Genomic DNA, 21,248 nt, shown 5'->3' on the forward strand with positions numbered 1-21,248 from the left:
AATCCCTCTATTTCAGCACTGCCCTGGCAATGAATACATCTGCTGTTAAAAGAGAGAACACCTATTATTGTGCCTTATAATGGGAGCATTTGACTCGGCCATTTTTGCCTACAGTAGATCTTCCTGTATGCTAGAGAGGTACCAGTTTGTATATTTTTGAAATGTAGTAGTACAATGACTTGCTGGGACAGAGGTTGTTAGTCCCTGGCCAGAAAGCGCAGAAAGCCTGTTTGATAGAACCCAAATGAGTGTAGCACAATAGAGCTCGAGAGTCCTGGCTCCTACCACTTCCAGGTTGGCTGATGTCCTTTTGTACATACATATAAGTAGTATCAGCAGACTGGATATTAAGTCTGGGCAGGACTGCAAAATATTTTAGATATATTAGTGAACACTAATGTTCCATTTATGCCATTTAAGGCTCAAATAAGTTCACTGTTGTGTGCAGCAGATTTACTGAGGCCATACTCAAAGCAATAAAGCTAAAACAGGCCAAACCACCCATTTATCACTTCCTTTATAGCCATAGCTCATAACCATGAGCCTCTCTAAACACAAATAGTTGACAGCACAAAACAACAGGATCCACTCAGCTACAGAGAAAGTGGCCATACATTGAGGAATAGCCTGGGGTAAGGCAAAGTTTACATTTATATTTGGGAATTATGATTCCTTTTCGCATTTATATAAATACTATTTCAGATTTAGCATCCCTTTAGTAAACTCCTTTATGTACTGATGGAGCTACAGCCCATGACTCTGAGAATGAATTCCAATCTGCCCATAAAAGCCTAGGCGCATTATATTATAGGCTGGATGGCTTTTATGGCAAGATAAAAAATAGCCACTTGGCAACTGAACAAGGAAAGCTCAGCTGTTTTTGAGTAGTGTATTCAAGGGATTAATGACCCTCTTGAAGATGGAGTCCAGTAGAGCGGGTCATTTCCTATAGGATATGTTAAAAGTCTCTATTATTCCCAAGAGGTTCTGCAGCAGCTAGAGACCGTCAATAAAACAAGCTTGTATAGTGTATTAGATAGCCAGTTTGTTGTCCAACAACAGCAGAAGGGTCATTGGTTGGTAAGTTCTATAAATAAAATAAAATGGGGACCTGCCCCCATTAAATATAGCCCAGATGACTAATAAATCACATTTTAGTATTCATGGGAGCAATACCTAACTGTGCGGCCTTACAGCTTGCTGAATCTTTAAAGGCTATCTGGGCTTGGGGAAAGTATAAAAGTCAGGTGTTAGGGATCCCAGTTATACAGTGAAGTTGTGAGCCCCTGTTCTATAACTTTGTATCTGGCCTGGCTTTGTAATACATTTCCTTTCTACAGAATGTACAAGTACTCTATGATTAGGGGTTATGCACTAAAAGTCACTAAGTTTGCACTGGGGCAGTAACCCATAGCAACCAATTAGCAGGTAGCATTTACTGGTCACCTGTTAAAAAACATCTTTTTGGTTACTATGGGTTACTGCTCCTGGGCAAACTTAGTGCCTTTTATTACATAGTGGGGTTAGTGTAATTTCCCCATGGGGCCACTGTTCTATTGCCAATAACTTTATATTACGTTTATATCTCAGTTTCTGGGTTAGAAGCTAGTGTATGCATTTCATCAACACTGTAAGCCTTTATAACAGCTTATCCGCCCTTATGGACCATTACCCGTTAAATGATTTCTCATGTAGAACTTATCATTCTGAGACCATTTTCATTAAGATGTAGATTAGGCATTATGAGCAGAGCAGCGGCGGATCCTGACTGTACTTCCATGCCGGCTTAGAGTGCCAGTCTATGCTTCATGTGCCACAGAGGGTCTCTGGAGTGTGGCATGAAGTATCAGCTCACATCTACTGCAGTTTAACTTAATGGGATATTTCCCCTGTGATGCCTAGAGGTCTGCTATATAATGAAAATCACTCTCTTTTTGGCATAGGGTAACCACAAGGATGGCTACAGCCAGAATTTGCTGCTTTCGCTCTTCCATGGTTTATAAAAATACATGAGTATATTATGTATGTATGTGTGTGTGCAGCTTCTATCTATCTGTGTATTTTTATCAGTGTATCAATCTGTCTATCTATCTGTCTGTCTGTCTGTCTGTCTATCTATCTATCTATCTATCTATCTATCTGTCTATCTATCTGTCTATCATCTATCTATCTATCTATCTATCATGTATGTATCATCTATCTTTCTATCTATCATCTATCTATATTCCATGTATCATCTATCCATATAGACTTAATATCTAACAATCTTATAATCTTATCATTTAATCTATCTATCTTTCTTTCTGTGTATCATCGATCTATCTATCTAACATTTATCTATCTATCTTACATATAATATAATCTAATATCTAACAATCTTATAATCTATCCATCTATCTATTTATCTATCTATCTATCTAGAAATTTTTCAATTTCTAACAATCTTATGTTATCTTTTCAAGCAACTTGGGGAAACGTGTTGGCAGATACCTGTTCTAACTCCATACTTCAGGGTATCCCTACAGTCCACCAAGATTTGCTCCAAGGACTCTGGGTTGTCAGACAGCTCCAGGTTGAAGCCCTCAATGCCCTCTAAAAGCTGGTGAGGATGATGAAAGTCTAGGACCTTGGTGGATCTATCAAACGTTTTCCTGACGTAGTTTAGGAGAATGTCAACCACCTCCAGCAGGAACTGCATAGTGAACTCTTCCCCATTCTTAGCAGGCAGTAAATCTGCAGAAACAAAATGAGCAATTAGCATGGCAGTCTGTAAGGGACGGAAGCAGAAGAATGATGAGTGAGTGGTGGCGGCCTGCCGTATCAGGATCTTTATATATTGCCAGAACCTCTAGAACAGTGTTTTTCAACCTTTTTTGGGCAAAGGCGCACTTGTTTCATGAAAAAAATCACGAGGCACACCACCATTAGAAAATGTCAAAAAATTTAACTCTGTGCCCAGCAGCAGTGCCCCCCTAGTACATTGGTGCCCAGCAGCAGTGCCCCCCTAGTACATTGGTGCCAAGAGCAGTGCCCCCCTAGTACATTGGTGCCCAGCAGCAGTGCCCCCCTAGTACATTGGTGCCAAGAGCAGTGCCCCCCTAGTACATTGGTGCCCTGCCTACGGCACACCAGGCAACATCTCGCGGCACACTAGTGTGCCGCGGAACAGTGGTTGAAAAACGCTGCTCTAGAATACAAATGGCACACTCCTAGGTGCACTGTCACTCATCACTTCGACAGGTGCTTGTTTGCTTGTTAGCACCCTATCTCCTTCCCCGTGTGATGTGCTTTACCTTCTGCTATTCGCCTTGAGAGCGACACAGTCATTACTTGCTCAGTGGCACATATATGTGTATATCTCTTATAAGCAAAAAATGTTCTGCACTTAAAGTGGATCTGTCACCCAGACACAAAAAGCTCTATAATAAAAGTCCTTTTCAAATTAAACATGAAACCCAAAATAATTTTTTTATTACCACATCCAAACCCATTATAAAAGCATTTTAAAATCCCAGCTGTCAATCATATAATGCCTGCCCCGCCTCTATGCCTTAGGCATAGAGGTGGGGCAGACAGATACTTTCACTTTCAATTCAGAACTTCTTAGATGTCGCTGCCCTCCTCACATTCCCCCTCCCTCCTCACCATCTAATTGTGTAACCAGTGCATGGACATGGGCATTAGGTCCCTCCATACTGGCACAGAAACAAGATTTTGGCAGGATGCAATGCCTGCTTTGATAACAGTGTCCACAAAATGGCCCCTGCCTGCTTGCTGCAATTGTGAATTCCAAGGCTGAATAAGATAAGATTTAAATAATTTATATAAAGTAAGTAAAGTTTATTTTGCTTGCCAAACACAATAGAAAACAATTTTAAATTATTTCTTAAGGTGACAGGTCCGCTTTAAGGGTCTTAAGGGCAAATAGATCAAAAATACTTATTTAAAGTACAAAGTCCAACATTTCGATCACTACATTGTGACCTATTTATCCACAAAAAGTTTTTTGTTAATACATTAGGACTCATTTACCAAAGGAACAGGTGCAATTGCTCAAGCACTAAGGGGCAAAAATTGGTCCTCTACGGACCCATACATGGAGCACTTGCATTTGTGCCACTGGCAGTTGTAAGCCACCACTATTTTAGAATTTTGTGCACTTTTCGCACTTTGCAAATTGCCCTACAATAGTAAAGAATCCTGGCTCTCTTACTGGCCACTATATGAATGGGTGTTTGGACAGGGACCTACAAAGGGATATATAGAACTTCAATGTTATACTGAAGGCTTCACAGGCAAGGGGTTACAACTGTGGCACAGGAACCATTATGGGCCACAAATAGAAAGTTATAGTACTATAAATATATTATAGTACTATGTAAGTATTATAATTGTACTATATTATAAAACTGAAATTAAGTCGAAGTGACATGAAAAACACTAAGGGTGATCTGTGCCATTTCCATAGAAATCAGTGCAGACTGGCAATCACCTTGCATAAATATTTAACGGGGAAACTGCTGTGATATAAATAGATAATGATGATTATATTCCTATTTAGAATCACGTTTAAATTATTATATGGGAAAATACGGGTTTAGCTTGAATGTTGGGAAACCCGATAACATTTTCAACATTTTTATTTATGCCACGTGACTCTAAAGTGTAGGACAACTGATAAAGTTGTCAATTCTACTTAAATCTGACTGTGCAAATAAGGGTCGGATTTTGTTAAATTTATAAATATTATTTAACAGTTTTATGGCAGGATGGGGTGCAGATAAGGCATAATGAAAGGAGGGATAAGATAAGAACATAAGATAAGTATAGGAATTTCCTTTTTCTCTGTAATAATAAAACAGTACCTTGTATTTGATCCCAACTAAGATATAATTAATCCTTATTGGAGGCAAAATAAGCCTATGGGGTTTAGTTAATGTTGCAATGATTGTTAGCAGAATTATAGTATGGAGGTCCAAATTATGGAAAGATCCCTTTATCCGGAAACCCCCAGGTCCCAACCATTCTGGATAACGAGTCCCATACCTTTTACTCAAGCTGAGGTCAGTAATGCTTAACAGAGCTGCTTTTTTCCCAAACTGTTATTAAGGTATAATGTTCCATCTCTAGTTCCCCCTATCAATGCTGCTTAGCCAATAGCCCCAGAGATATCTGGGATATTAAACTGAAATAACTCTGGCTGCATCTATTCTAGCACTTTGTTTGGTTAAACAACCACTTCCAGCATCCTACAGGTATTACACCCTGGTCCCCCCACCTCTGAATCCAGCCCAGAGAACCAAGGAGGTTGCTGTTCTTACCTCTGGCAAAGAGATTGGAGAAGTCTGTCTCGGCACGGCGGAACTGGGAGTCTTTCTCGATATTTTCACACACCAGGAGGTTTTTGGAAGCTTGCCTCTCTTTGAAGGAACTCACAATCCTGCTCTTGTCATCCAAACTGTTATTTCTCTGCAGGAAGCCTACGTCGTTACAATGAGAACAAGTCATTGGCAGGGTATTCTCTTTCCTGAGCATGGTCAGGGGTTCAAACAATAGGTCAGATGGATATCTTAGCTCCCTACCTCAACCTTCTAATGAGGCCAGTGGATGGACTATTTATAGGGCATGGCCTGCCTTTGGGAGGTTGTGTTGCCATTTGTGAGTGACATCAGGAGCCACCCACCCTGGTAATGGAAAGCAGCCATGCAAGCTAAAACCCTAATCTCCATCATTTGGTGCAGAGGCAACTACTTATTGAGTTGATCGCACAGATTCCACTCCACTAATCAACTGCTGGGAATGAGCGAGCCGTTAAGAATGTGTCAGTGGCTTTTCCACTGCCTGCAGGCACAAGTCTGTGGACTGAGCCCATAGATGCACAAGCAGGGATGTATGATTCATACTGGGACCTCTCCTGTTGCTAATGGGAAGATATAGAAAAGGTCACCTTCACATAACTTCCCCCCAAAATCATCTGTCAGGTCTTTGTATACCCAAAATCCCCAGGGGGGGGGGTTATAAATGCTGAGCAACCAACATAAGGGTGAATATTTTTGTTCTAGTGGGAAGGATTCAGGGATACTCCATGGGTGCCAGAAAACCCCCTTTGAAAGGTCGAATTCATAGGAGCAGCAGGCAGGCGTAGGAATTCATAATTTGTCCATTATGACCTTTAGCGAGCCACTTTGACCTTCAAGTTTTAAAATGTAAAACAACGCCGGGCTGTTCCAGGATAGAATCTTTCTCTCTTAAAATTCCTTCTTTATTACCGGGTTACGCAGTCCCCGGCTGGATCGACAGAGCTTATGCTGATATTAGTGCTATTTCTAGTTACTTGAGGATAATTAGTGCATATTAAATACGTAAATGCTTGTGCTCTGTATATAGCTAGTACATAATCACATCTTGCTCTGTTCCCATGGGAACCTCTTCCCGGCGGAGGAGAGAATCCTCTTGCCTGCATGCAAATGCCTGTGTGCCCCTGTGTCTACACTGACATTCACACATAGTCTGACATTTATATATATTTGTGTTTACTGCACATGTGATGTGGCAAATGGATGGTACAATAAATAACAATTCGCTGAAGGGTTAAATACAGGGGTGTAGTGGACGGTCTTGTTGTTTTCCATGATTAGAAATATGAGTGGGAAGATAATAAGATAAGATAATACTAGTGTAGGTGCAAATTTGCACCAGTGCAGTTTCCCAGGGCAACCAATCAGATCTTTTCCCTCATTTTCTATCTTGAAGGAGAGTGATCATAACTAATTGCTGATTGGTTGCTATTAGCAACTGTACTGGGTCTTTTTTGATTTTTTCCTGACATCAGAGCTGTCAGTTGCTGGTGGCCAGGGCTACTAAAATCAGGGGCCCCATGGCCCTGAGATTAAAAAAGACCAATTGCAGGTCGGGGTTTGAGGAAAGTGGGCAGGGTTAGGATGGGGTCATGGGTGCAGTTTTGACATTATTGGGGCAGATCACACGTGTCACCATGAATAAAAGGGGCTATTTTTTTCATTGGAGCTAAATTTTAGTCTGTGGCAAGGCCATCACCTAGGGGGCCCAGGTATCCAGTGGGTTAATAACTGGGGCTCCGTGGGGGGGGGGGGGTTAATTGCCCTGATAATTCCTTGTATGGGGCTCCATTATGGCAGCCCTGGCGGTGACCCATACTGATGAGGCTGACTGAGCTTGTAGTTTAGAGTAATATGAAGTATACAGTTATACCTGTATGGGGCCCAGGTGGATAACATGAATTTCTGTGTGGTTCTGAACTGGTTGTTGATGGCACAGTTTGACTGTAAATACGATCTTATACTTCCCTGCACCTGGGATACAGCTGATAAGTGGGCATTTTGCTTCCCTAGCCAGGGGGATGGAGACAGCCAATAAACACTGGCAGAATATCTGATGCCAGCCTGAAACCCAATGCATTTATCTCAACAAGGAGATGTGTGCTGTGTATTGTACCTGCCAGCAGACGTACAGTGTAGTGGGAGATAATGGGAGACGCAAGGTGGGCTGGGTATTCTTTTGTCAACAGGGGATGAAGAGAGTGGGTGCTCTGACCAGTGCTGGCTGCTTTCATATAGAGGCACCTTTCTGTGTATCCTCTCTGGAGTCTGAGGGGTTAATGGTTTTGCCTGCTCCAGAGACCCAGTACCCATGCATGTCACTAATCCCCCCAGTTCTCAGCCCTGCTGTGCCTGTACCTACCCCCCAGCACACACACTCAGTAGGGGTGGGGGATCTCTCAAGCCTTGCCTAGTATATCTGGCAGGCACAATCACTGGGCCGTCACATTATCAGTTCTGCTTGCCCTACTAAATTACAGAGATGATGAGAAAGGCCCATGCTCCAGACACCGCAGGCTCCAGTACAGAAATGGTCTATTAAACCCCTAGCAAGTACTATTTATAGTCTGCTCCCTTAAAACCATCACTCCCTGAACCTAAATTCTGTGACACATATAGCTAATTTGTGGAAAGGGGGTGCTGTACGCAGCACAGGATTATATATAAACCAGTTCCATAGCCCCATCCAGGCAGGGTATAACCTGGCCCATAGCATCTGTATTTGGATTGTTACTTCCCCAGGATGCTTATTTCTCTCTATTTCTCTGGCTGGCCTAGTCCAACCCACAGCTCTCTTTCTACTACAGCTAATATGGCCATAACTTGTCATTAGAATTAACCGTTTTATTGTTCATTTTCATAATTTATGCTTCTATTCAGGCCCTCTAGTATTCACATAGCAGTGAATAGGGCCTGGTTGCTAAGGTAACTTGCACCCTAGCAACCAGATAGCTGCTGCTCTGGAGAGCTGCTAAACAAAAATTTCAATAATTAAAACAATATAAATGATAAAAATGAAGACCATTTCAGATTTTTACTCTCTACATCATACTAAAAGTTAACTCAAAGGTGAACAACCCCTTTTAATAATAGGAATCAGTCTAAAAACATAGGCGTTAAATACACACACACCACTAACCCATTTCCCATAGAGATAAAGGGAAAGTAGTCATTACAGTCCCAATTACCCTCCTTGCCATTATCAGTTCATCCCAATAAATATCTCATTATAGGACATGAGTAGATTTGAGTGTGTCCCAGTGGATCCCCTGGAAAGTCTATCTCACCAGCACAGGTCTCTCAAGCCCCCTCTCTAATGTGCAGCCATCAATCTCCCTTCCCTGGGGACCTGTATTTTCCAGCCAGATAAGCTTGAGAGATTCTAGAGCTGCAAAGAACCCCCCCCCCCCCAGCCAGTATCTCCCACTGCCACCAGGTCCCTGGGGAAACTTTACCTGATTCACCCTTAACCCACTCACTGCTGAGACCCAAAGTGGGACTGGGATAATAGAACACAGCTACTATCCTTCTCCATATCATTGGCCAAACTGGGGGGAGCCCAGGGCTTGCTAAAAGGCGGCCCTCCGGCTTGTGAATGACCCAAAACTGCCAGCATTCCCTTAGCACCAGGAGGGGAAAGGGGCTTGAGGCTGAACAGCATAAGGGTACAGTCTGACCATTCCGGATTTATATATTGGAACTATCTAGGCATTGTTGCACAACATAAAATACTGTGTGCCGAAATAGTCGCATGCGACCTAAGCTACAAGGACAAAACTAAACAATGGAGGCTTGCTGGGGAAGTCTTTTGAATAACAAGCGATTAGTTTCATATGCAATCTGCCACTTTTGTTTATCAGTTGTTATTTTCTGCTATTGATTATACAATAGAGATTAATAATAATGCGGGTGTCCGAAATACCGAATCGCTCGTTTAAATCGCATATACTACAAGACCTGATCGTTTGCAAATCTCTCCGCCGTGTCTCTTTTCAGATCGCACAGAACAGAGGCGAATACGCACAATCAACCCTTAAACATGAAATAATCAGATATTTTCTTTATACGGAAGTACGATTTAAATATAAAAATTTACGAATTTTGCAATAACCTCTCAATATTCGTTCCAGTACTTAATTGGAGCGAAATAATTCACTGATTATAGTTAATATTCATCAAAAAGTATTCGCAGGAATTATTACAAACGAATGATATAATGTAACATTCGAGCTTTAATCTCTGTCGCTTGGGGCCCTAAAGGGAATAGTGGGAAAGAGGGGCCCATAATAAAGAATTGACATCTTATATACAATAAAACGCCATTGCCGGCAATAGCTACTCAGTGAAACCCATCGTCTGTGTTGTGTCTATTCATGCTTCACAACAAGCAATTCGTTTTCTAAATCATTATTATTCCAATTATTGTTTCCATTCGAATCACCGTTCGAATCATTAGTAGGGGGATGGGCATTGCCATTGTTTCTGTTATATATATACATTTATTTAACCTGGCTTAGATGGCATTGATTTACTCTCCCTCATTCTTTGCAAGGCATCTGTAAGTAATAAAAGCAGAGGCAGGTGGGGTTAGAGATGGGCGCTTGTATGTTTCATGGGTTACAATGTATCTCTTGTAAACTGGGGGGGTCTCGGCTTGAGGTTTTAAGCAGAAATGGGGACTTGAAATGGCCAAAATATATACAAATCTATTTTAACCTTGGTATTATTTCAATAGAACCGTTTGAAACGTAAAAGGTTAATACAGGAAATGTAATGTGTTAGTAATAAAAGTTATAATAAAAATAATAAGCAGGTTCACATCAAATGCAGCTTGTGATCATATTATGAAATGCAAACATTTACACTTCCAGAAGGGAAAAAAAAACGAAATGAAAAATACATTTTAAAATGTATATTATTTATCTCATTACGTTTTACTGTGTATTTACTGTGGGATAGCAATGTATTCAGTTGAAAGGATCACATTGACAATACTGAAATACAACAAACATCTTGTGTGGCCACCAGGTGGCGGTAGAGCCCTGTGAGAGTCAGGCCATTTAGTCAATAACAGTGAGTGCTTAGGAATGATTTATTTAATGGATGTGGTATATTGTCATATAAGCAATTAATTACCTTATACTGTAAAGCAGCAGTGATTTGGCCTTATAGAATTACACAGATGATTCTGGTTGAACCCCACCCCAGGCACAGTCGTATATCATATATTTGTCAATGGTAAGGATAGCTAGAAACAGTTGGTTTGAAATATGCTGGATTTGGTACCTACCACAGATCTTTAATCCAAGCTTTTTCGTGCATCCGTGTGCCACCCCACACCACGCGTCATAGGCTGGAAATGGAAACAGTTTGTTCAGAAGGAGAACACATTTCCTTCAAAACACTTTCTTAGATGGCATTCTGAGGGGGCATTCTGTTGATAATCTATACATGCTCTATAGCAGGGGTCCCCAACCTTCCCTACTCGTGAGCCACAGTCAAACGTAAAAAGACTTGGAGAGCAACACAAGCACCATAAATGTACATGGAGGAGCCAAAGAAGGGCTGTGATTGGCTATTAGGCAGCCTCTATGCACACTATCAGCTTACAGGGGGCTTTATTTGGTAGGAAATCTTGTTTTTACTCAACCAAAACTTTCCCCCAAGTCAGGAATTCAAAAATAACTCCCTGGTTTGGGGGCACTGAGAGCAACAGCCAAGGGGTTGGTGAGCAACATGTTGCCCCCGAGTCGCTGGTTGGGGATCACTGGTATATAGCCTGGGCCAGAGGGCTGCCTCTATTTATGGTAGGGCCAGATCCAGAACAAACTCTCCCAGGGCCTATTAATTGTATAGGCACCCTACTATTTTCCCTACTATACCTGCTATCCCACAGCCCCAGTCCCTTCCCAGAGGCTATTATTCCCCCCCCCCCCCCACTGCTACTATAGGCACCATCTCTCCCTACTATACCTGCTATCCCACAGCCCCAGTCCCTTCCCAGAGGCTATTATCCCACTGCTACTATAGGCACCATCTCTCCCTACTATACCTGCTATCCCACAGCCACAGTCCCTTCCCAGAGGCTATTATCCCCCCACTGCTACTATAGGCACCATCTCTCCCTACTATACCTGCTATCCCACAGCCCCAGTCCCTTCCCAGAGGCTATTATCCCCCCACTGCTACTTTAGGCACCATCTCTCCCTACTATACCTGCTATCCCACAGCCACAGTCCCTTCCCAGAGGCTATTATCCCACTGCTACTATAGGCACCATCTCTCCCTACTATACCTGCTATCCCACAGCCACAGTCCCTTCCCAGAGGCTATTATCCCACTGCTACTATAGGCACCATCTCTCCCTACTATACCTGCTATCCCACAGCCAAAGTCCCTTCCCAGAGGCTATTATCCCACTGCTACTATAGGCACCATCTCTCCCTACTATACCTGCTATCCCACAGCCAAAGTCCCTTCCCAGAGGCTATTATCCCACTGCTACTATAGGCACCATCTCTCCCTACTATACCTGCTATCCCACAGCCACAGTCCCTTCCCAGAGGCTATTATCCCACTGCTACTATAGGCACCATCTCTCCCTACTATACCTGCTATCCCACAGCCACAGTCCCTTCCCAGAGGCTATTATCCCACTGCTACTATAGGCACCATCTCTCCCTACTATACCTGCTATCCCACAGCCCCAGTCCCTTCCCAGAGGCTATTATCCCCCCACTGCTACTATAGGCACCATCTCTCTCTACTATACCTGCTATCTCATTATTATCTTATTATCTCACAGACAATAAATCTAAGAGACAGTCAGAAAGCCACAATGTTGTGAATCTGGCTCAGTATCTCAGAGATAATGGCCCAGATCCACTAGAAGTCAATAAATGCTGGTGCTGGGGGGAGAGCAGTATCTGGATTGCCCCCTCTATATTTTTTTAGTGTTAAAAACTAAGATAATAAAGTGGAATTATCTTCTATCAGTGAAGCCCATCTGGCCCAGACACTTTCGATTTCTTGGGACCCATCCAGCAAAATAACAGCTTCAAATAATCTACCATGAAAATGGGGGTCAGGGAGGAGATCAGGAATTAATTGGCTGGGAAATAGCATTTGGCTACATGATCAGCTCTGCTGCTCAGATACATTGGCTGAAGGCTGACTCTTCATATGCACATCCCAGCCTCTCCGCCACCTTCCCCAGGCCCCTTCCATTGTTTCATCATTAACCGTGTCATTCCGGGGGGGACTCCTAGGGAGGTCTCAGTTCCTTTACCTTGTCCTCTACACAAAAACTCTATTTTGCACAATGAGAGAAATTCATTAAACATTTCCAAAGGATTGTTATGTGTAAATATAATTGCAATTGAAAGCAATATTTGTTTTTTCCTATTTGTTCTCTGGTTCTGACTCTTGAAACAATGTAGCAGATGTCGTCTGTTGATTTTTGCTACATTGTTGCAGGTGTCAGAACCAGTAGGGCAACTTATATCATCAGGCAGACAGATGCTGTTTTCAATAACAATTTTCATTTACAAACAGCTGTAAAACCACTGTAAATGTGTAATTATTGGATGGCAATCCCCTATAACGATTTCATATACACAGCACCCTCTTAACCATTCATTTTCTATTGACCATTGTAGTTCTTTTCTGTTCCCTCATGATTAACAGTTTCAAGGTAACATCCGTTCTATTCAAATATTAAACATTTTGTTTTTAGGCAAGGTGCTTCTTCCAAACCAGTTCCATTGAGGTAATAACCATTTAATTTTGTCACGTTTAATTAAAAGTGAAAACCATTTCTGTTCTAGGGAAATCCATCACAAATCTGAGCATTAACCATATACTTTCTACATCAGCCCAATTTCCTTTCTAATTAACCAGTTCACCAAACATGCCCCAGTCTATTGCCCCTGCCCAAGCCAGACATCAACTACCGAGACAGAGGCTGTGACATGGGTCTGCAGCGGGGGTCTGTGGGGAGGTGGAGGGCACAATTCCAAATAAAGGTAAGTACTGCACAAAATCACCCCCAAGACTCCCTGTGCCCCATAACAGGAAAGTACTGTCGCATCCCAGGCAGTCACTACAACAAGTTACCTTGTGTAATTGCCCCTGCACTCTATTTATTGTATCATTGCTATCCAATTAAGCAGCCCTGCGCTTCCCTTGTTACTCAAGATGGAATATTTTATTTGGCTAATATTATTTTATGTGTAAGTGCTCTTTTCTCCTCAGCCTAAAACAAATGCCCGGCTACAGGTTTGGCCAGATATGCACTGTAAAATGGAATTTAATCACCATCATAAAAGGCTTTCATGCGGCTGCAGCAACAGCTTATTGGGTTTAGATGAGCTAATGAGCCTCACTTAATGAATTCTGAGAAGCCTCTACCATATACAGTAGATAGATAGATGATGATAGATAGATAGATAGATAGATAGATAGATAGATAGATAGATAGATAGATAGATAGATAGATGAACAGACAGAGGGACACCTAAAGTTAGCTATACAGTATGTCAATATGTATGTACAGGAACCAATAAATGGAGGGGCTCCATAGTCCCTATTGTGATTTGATCTTTGGCCAGGGAACCAAATAAATCGGTCAACAAAATATGACCCAGTATGTGGGTCCTCTTGTTTGGTGACATTGCTAATGAGGAACTTTTTCTTATGTGTAAATTACTAGTTTTGTCAAAATCCATATTTACTCCTGTATATCCACCGATGCCCCAGTTGCTCTAAAAGCCATACAACCCCCAATAACTCATACACGCATAGGGTATATACAGCAAATTTTTACTGTAAAGCACAGTCTACCTACCCCCCTTTCATTCTGAAACGCATAAACACCCCCAGTTTATCTCTGTTAGGCATAGACACCCCCAGTGTATTGCTCCCAAACAGAGGGGCTGCTGGTCCCAATATGAGGGCTAAAACCAGTACATATGGCCAGTTAGGGTGAGATTTATAGATAAGTCTTGATTGTTTATCTTATAAGCCACAGAAAAGCTACAGGGAAAGGAAACAAAATGCAGGACCACAGCCTATTGCATCCCTTTGTGGCATAGATACCCCAAATAAGGCATAAATACCCCCCAGTCTATAGTAAGTTTCTAAAGCATGCACACCCCCAGGGTTATATAACCCAAATCGATCTATATAAGGCACATATATCCCCACTACTGGTAAATAAGGCACAACTAAAGCTGGCAGTACATGCCCCCACCCAAGTTGGTAGCTTAATGGCCCTTGTATTGAGGCAAACTGGTGGTCTATTTGAAAGATATCTGTCTGAAATGTAGATACACATCTGTCTTATTGGGTTAGAACTACTGTACACTAGCCTATTGATTGAGATCGGGGCCAGACTGGCAACCTGTTGTTGTGGATGCCATAGACAGTCGCTATTCAGTTGGGCTGATGGGGGTTGTTTGGGCCTCTGTGTTCTTGAAATCCCAGGGCCTATTTTGAATCCCAGTCCAGTCCTGGTAAAATCTATTGTGACCCAATATTTTGTTATCGGTTCAAGTGATTGGCTGGGCCCAATGGATCCGAGTGTTTGGGGACCTGTAGGTGAATGGGCAGTTTTCTGTGAGGTGCAGAAAACTCTCTAGCTAAAAACTGCCCAGATACTGCTGTTCCTTACATTAATGAGAAACTTCACCCAATTTGTTTACCATAAATAATGTAACTATAAGAAACCTTCCAAAACACATTAATTAAACATTTTCCATTGGTTTAGTAATTGCTAAATGTAATTGCTATTTAAAAGCAACATTTTTCTCTGCCTTTCTATTCTCTGCACTTCTGGTTTGGAGTCTTGAAACAATGTTTAGACTTGTGAGAACTGGAGTCTCAGCTGGAGGAGAGGTAACTGGTACTACATTGTTTCAAGAGTCAGAAACAGCAATGCAGAAAAAGACAAACATATACTTTATTTTCAGTCTTTACTTTAAAAAATGTATATTGGCAAACAAACTGGGTGGAGTTCTCCTTTTGTAAGTCATACGTACTACCAACACTGTATCTCATTACTCCAAATCTCCCTCTCCACTTGATCCTCTTCCTGCTTTAACCGATATCTATCCCAGTATAATTATTTGCCCCCCCCCCCCTTTGCTTTAGTGAGTCCAATTACTACTGGGGTAGCTGCGCCCACTCGGTGTTCCCTACACAGCCTTATAGACCCGCCTCTCCCTATACTCACTCTGTCCCCATTCACCAATCACCTGGGGGTGGGGGAATCTATATAACAGGTTGTTTGCCGCTTGGGCTTCTGTATTTGCGTCTATGTGAATAGTAGAACGCAATAGATCGGCCAATCTGTCCAGTTTCGTATCTTATCGATAATTGGTGTAGAAACCTGTACCCAGTACCTGATTAGGTGGTTGGTGTGGGGACATGCCCGGGGTTTGTACCCTCTCTAGGAACATATTATTTCCCTCTAACACCCATGTATAGGGGGCAAAAGCTGTTGTGGTGTAAATGTAGTATAGGTACAACTAGAATAAGTTGTTATAGGTATGTTATAATGCCAAGCTCCCTGGGGTTCTAGGCTGGTGCCCACAGATCTTTGTTCTCCCAGGAACATTATTGTGATGGTGGGGGGGAGAGTGGGGAAGAAGAAGGATGGAGATACAGAGGGAGAGACAGTGTCAGAGATGTGTGTGTTTGTCGGGGGGAACAGAACAGAAGGGGGGGTGTTACAAATAGTGGGGAAAGGGAGATCAAGTCTGATTTAGGGGATGGGAGAAAAAGAGAGTTAGTGCTCTGGGAGGAAAGAAGAGATAAAACAAATAAGACTGAGGCGGGTGAAGAAGAGCAAGAGAGAAGGGATATGAACAGAGAGATATGGGAAGATGGGGCAAAGGAGAGATTGAAACAAAAGACAGGGATTGAAATGGGGAGAATGGGAATAAGGGGAATGGGAAAGAGAAGAGAAAACAGGAGGGAGTAACTGGGAGAAAGAAAGGAAGGAGAAGAGATAAGGGGAGCAATTAAGAAAGGAGAGATAAGTAGAAGGGGGTGAAGATGAGTAAAATCAATTTCCTCTTCGCTTCTTTTTTCGAAAACGTTTGTGAATAGAATTAATTGCAATCAATCACAGGAATTAATTATTTGTTAGCGCTAAGCGCAACTACACGACGCTAATATGGATATTTCGTCCATTTTCTACGAAGATAGCTTGTCATTATACCCCCGGGGTATGATATGTTGGGTGAATATACCAGCAGCTCCACTGCATTCTGCCCTCTGATACCCCAGGGGCTATTGGTGCCACCGGCATTGCCCCAACTAACAAATAGCTCCGGGCAGCAGCGAGTTATGAGGTCAAGAGCATCGCTACCGCCCTTCCCTGACATTCCCAACAAGTGGCAGCCCCTCTCCCACAGGCAGAAAGATTGGGAAAGATAGATAGGTAGATGATAGATAGATAGATAGATGATAGATAGATAGATAGATAGATAGATGATAGATAGATTGAATAGATCATTTATAATGGTAATATAGATAAAAGCAGGATAACAAAAATATGTAGACAGAAAAAAATTAAGGAGACAGACAAATATTTAGATAACTCAGCAAACAGACATATATATAATTGACATGCATAGCAATTGATAGATACAAGATATATAGACATAAATAAATAAATATAGATAGATAGATAGATAGATAGATAGATAGATAGATAGATAGATAGATAGATGATAGATAGATACTAGGTAGAAAATATAGGCATATGTATATACAAAGCCAGATTAACAAATGATTAAAACATCAGGAAAATAATAGATATGACAGATGATATACAGATAGATGAGAGACAGTTGATACATGTAGACAAACTCTGATTTAAATGACATATAGATACATCAGTGACACAATCTATACTTGTAGCAAACACATGATATGATTTAAATGAGTAAATAGAACATTATATGGATTATATACAGATAGATGAATTGTTTTTTTTAATGTAGATAAAAATCATGGTGTCCAATACATATAGGGAGATAGATGTAGACTATATACACATAAATATATATATAGAAAGACAGCTAAATCAATGATGAATAACCTAAATAGCTCAGTAGATTTACACAGAAAGACACATAGACTTATGGATAATAGATTGAAAAATATATATTTATATAGATAGAAAGACAGACAGACAGACAAACAGAGACTAGGTATATATAGGCGTATATTATAGAAAGACAGTTAAATCAATGGTCAGTATATTAGATAAATAATATAGAGACAGACAGAGGCAACAGATGATAAATACCAAGTAGAAATGTAGACATGAAGTCAACAGAATCTGAATAGATCAGACAAATAATAATAGAAAGATAGATAGACTGATTGAGACAGATATAGATGATGATGATGGATAGATAGATAAATAGATAGATGTATTCCATATACCCCCAGCCAATGTATCTATTCTCTACCAACAGGCTTCGTGTAGAACCAGGCTGGCAGCCAGGAGTGTTTGTTACACACCGTATATAATATATATATATAGCTATATCGAAGCTTCAGACTTATACAGAAAAAATGGATCCGAATATTTTCTGAGCAGTAACCAGAGATCAGTTAGTTTCCCTGAAGCAAGTAAATAGGAATTACCTGCCCCCACAGACTGTATAGAGACAAATAGGGAGGGAGGGGAGTCAGACAGGTACATGGGGGGCAGGGGGTCTCTAGCACCTCTGGGCTGGGCTGAGGCGCAGTCACATGGGCGGAGTATTGGGGGGTGAGGGCTAAATAAGTGACCCCAGAAAGGAAAAGATTAATTCGGATATATGAATTCAGGCAACACTGTATCTCTCATTCCGTAACCAGCGGGGACAGGCAGAGAGCATTCTGGGTATCTGATCAACCCCACAGTCAATTACCCCCCCCCCCCCCCACCAAGACCGTGTATCCTATTCCTTACTATACACTATAGCCACACTATAACCACACTATAGCCATCACTGCTATTAACCCTTTCCTAGCTGGCGGGATTAGCTCGGCACCCAGCAGCAGAACACGAACTTTTAGAAGAAAACCAATACCAAGGGAAAGCTGGGCAGCTCCCATCGACTAAAGGTTTTTATCGGCTGATGAAGTCTATTCAGATTAATGCCATCTATTAGGAACACAGTACAATGTCCAGGGAGCTCAAGGCAAATGCCTTTATCGTCTCTTTCTCTGATTTGTGAGCTTCAGCCCCCCCTCCTTTCCATTTCGTTTCCGAATGATCCCAATAATGACTCTCTGTTCATGCATGAGAGCCCCTGCATCCTCCCCAGACTCACAGGGGCTGCCACACTGCCTTCCCTCTCTTTGTCTATGGCGATCCTGTCACCCACCTTCCCCCCTTTCTACAGAGTAGCCTAAATTGGCCTGGCAGAGCTGGGGGTGAATTTAACCCCCGCACACCCCAGCCTCCCTATTGCCAAGTACAATGGCATCCACTTAAATGTAATTTAGCCCCCAGTAGCTGTAATTACCAGCAAAATGATGGGTGATTATAGATTGTACAGAAAGAACATAAAACGAGCGAATTGCACAGACTGCGATTCAAAGCAGCAGCAAAATCCTTTCAGTCAGATGTCGGATTTATTTTTTTTGCGTTATATTTTCCTTTTGTGCCTTAAATAATTCTACCCTCCAAATATACCGATCCCCAGAGAGGAAAGGGGAAATTTCGTTTTTTTTATTGCATCCCCCCGTATTCTGCTAAACGAATACAAAATAGTGGTTTCCTACTTGTGGGTCGCAGATTAATTGGGTTGGTGTCCTGGTTGGTGTCGGACGATGAAGGGGAAGACGATGCCATCTCTCCAGTGACAATCCTTTTGGGCTAATGATTTCTCCTAATGTTCAGACTGGATAGGGAGATCCACCTCAAATAAAGAAGGGAAGTCATTGTTAAGACCAAGGAAGCACAGACTCAATAAATCCAACTTAAATGAAGATGCCAATGGCAAGTCTGGGTCCTGGTGGCAATGACCTAGATCCATAATCTGCTGCGAGCACTTGGCTAATAGTGGGAGAACATCCTAGGCCATCTCTGGCCATCAGGGATCCAAGGAGGCAAAAGTTGTTGGAAGTGACATTATTTTCAGGCTTTTTTGATTTTTGCCTAAGCGATGTGTCCTGTGTAGAAGGCTCAGCGGAGCATACGATCTCCAGTAATCATATTATGGGCACTGACTTGTGTCGGGGGGAATCGCACAGGGACTGGGGGATTGGTACAATAAATTATTTCAGCACAAAGGACACAGCGGGGTCTGTTAATACTGGCTTTATAGATATACCCTTTGTGTCCATTATGCCTTAACATTATTTGTGTGTGTTGGGCAGCACTGAAGGTAAGTAAGGGGTAAATACAGATATAAAAGGCTATTAGTGTCATAAAGCAGAAACATGTTAAACGTTTTTAAATGTGCATTTAAAAACACTAATGCAACAAAATTCTATCTATCATCTATCTATCTATCTATCATCTATCTATCTATCTATCTATCTATCTATCTATCAACTATCTAACTATCTATCTATCTATCTATCTATCTATCTATCATCTATCTATCTATCTATCTATCTATCATCTATCTATCTATCTATCTATCTATCATCTATCTATCTATCTATCTATCTATCTAATCTATGTATCTATCAATTTATAGACTCCGTCTCTATGTAATAATACAAAGACTTTGCTATATTGAATTTGTACGAACACGTCTCTAAAATAAACCTTCACTGATAAATTAGCCTTGTGCGTTTGTGTGCCTGATTGATAACTAAACAAACCTACAGAATGTGGTACATGGATCGAGTTAGTGGTGTCACCCTTCACAAGTTTTATGTTTCTTCCAATGAAATCAAATATTCATTAGAAATAAATTGATCGAGGAAGGGATAAGTGTGGTTTATGGGCACCGCTGGGAGCAAGGTGAGCTTTATATCTCCTTGAACTAGATGCCAGCGCTGTGAGCAAGGGATGGTGTAACAGGTTATGTGCTTACTTCTGCAAGAATTCCTACCCTCTGTATATCTGTATGTATGTATCTCTCTATCATCTATCTATCTATCATCTATCTATCTATCTATCTATCTATCTATCTATCATCAATATATCCTATTATCTATCTATTATCTATCTATCTATCATCATCTATTATCTAATCTGTCATATTTATATCTATATTTATTTCTGATATATATTTAAACTACCTATCTCTATCTATATGAGCAAATAATTAAATGAGCAGCTTACCTACTGCTGTACCTGGAGGTTCCCAAATCCAGAGCACTTAAGTCCAACTGGCTGGAGTCTGGACCTAGCAGCTTTGCTAGATAAACTCCTCTTTATAGAAATTCCAGAAAGGAAAGACGTTTGAATGTCAGTGGGGGCGCAGGAAGGAATTAGGGATGCCCCCGTCTCCTCCACAAGTGCTTGGATGTGCGATTTTGAAGGCAGGCAGGGAGGCAGTTGCTGTGTGTGCGCAGGCATGAGTCACTGACGCCTCCTCTAGTCCGCACCGTGTGTAGGGGGCACATCCCTTGCTGAGCTGCTCCCATGTCCAGCCACAGGCTAACGTGATTGCTCTGCACCCATTTGGAGGCAACACTGGGGCTATGCATTATACACCCAGCACCCACTTTTCCCATGGAAAAACACTCACCTATTATTCCCCCACTCATCAGCCCCCAGATTCCAATAGACAGACCCAGACGTGTGTGAGAGGTACAATTGTTATTCCCCTGGGTCCTGCTAAAGAGGTTCATAATCAGCATTTATTGTTATAAGACTACATGAAACAATATCGTCGTGATCGCCTAGAATGAATTAATTATCCTTGG

At 41.7% G+C, this 21,248-nt stretch overlaps 1 protein-coding gene across 3 annotated transcripts in view; it reads right to left on the reverse strand.

Moving 5' to 3' along the window:
- gad1.1 (glutamate decarboxylase 1) overlaps window positions 1-20,961 on the reverse strand; it is a 40,556-nt gene extending 19,595 nt beyond the window's left edge. Inside the window, exons 1-5 of one of the 3 annotated variants that reach the window (XM_031893261.1) lie at window positions 20,674-20,960; window positions 19,146-19,282; window positions 10,648-10,710; window positions 5,322-5,480; window positions 2,491-2,733 (exon numbers count right to left, since the gene is read on the reverse strand). In XM_031893261.1, coding sequence (XP_031749121.1) covers window positions 2,491-2,733; window positions 5,322-5,480; window positions 10,648-10,710; window positions 19,146-19,215 — 535 coding nt within the window. In that variant the 5' untranslated portion in view covers window positions 19,216-19,282; window positions 20,674-20,960. Of the gene's footprint in view, window positions 1-2,490; window positions 2,734-5,321; window positions 5,481-10,647; window positions 10,711-19,145; window positions 19,283-20,661 lie in introns of all 3 variants that reach the window. The other 2 variants (XM_004917709.4, XM_002934611.5) reach the window with 2 other exon arrangements.
- Window positions 20,962-21,248: the final 287 nt, after the last annotated feature.

This window comes from Xenopus tropicalis, chromosome 9 (assembly GCF_000004195.4).
Source record: "Xenopus tropicalis strain Nigerian chromosome 9, UCB_Xtro_10.0, whole genome shotgun sequence".
Classification (NCBI taxonomy): Eukaryota; Metazoa; Chordata; class Amphibia; order Anura; family Pipidae; genus Xenopus; species Xenopus tropicalis.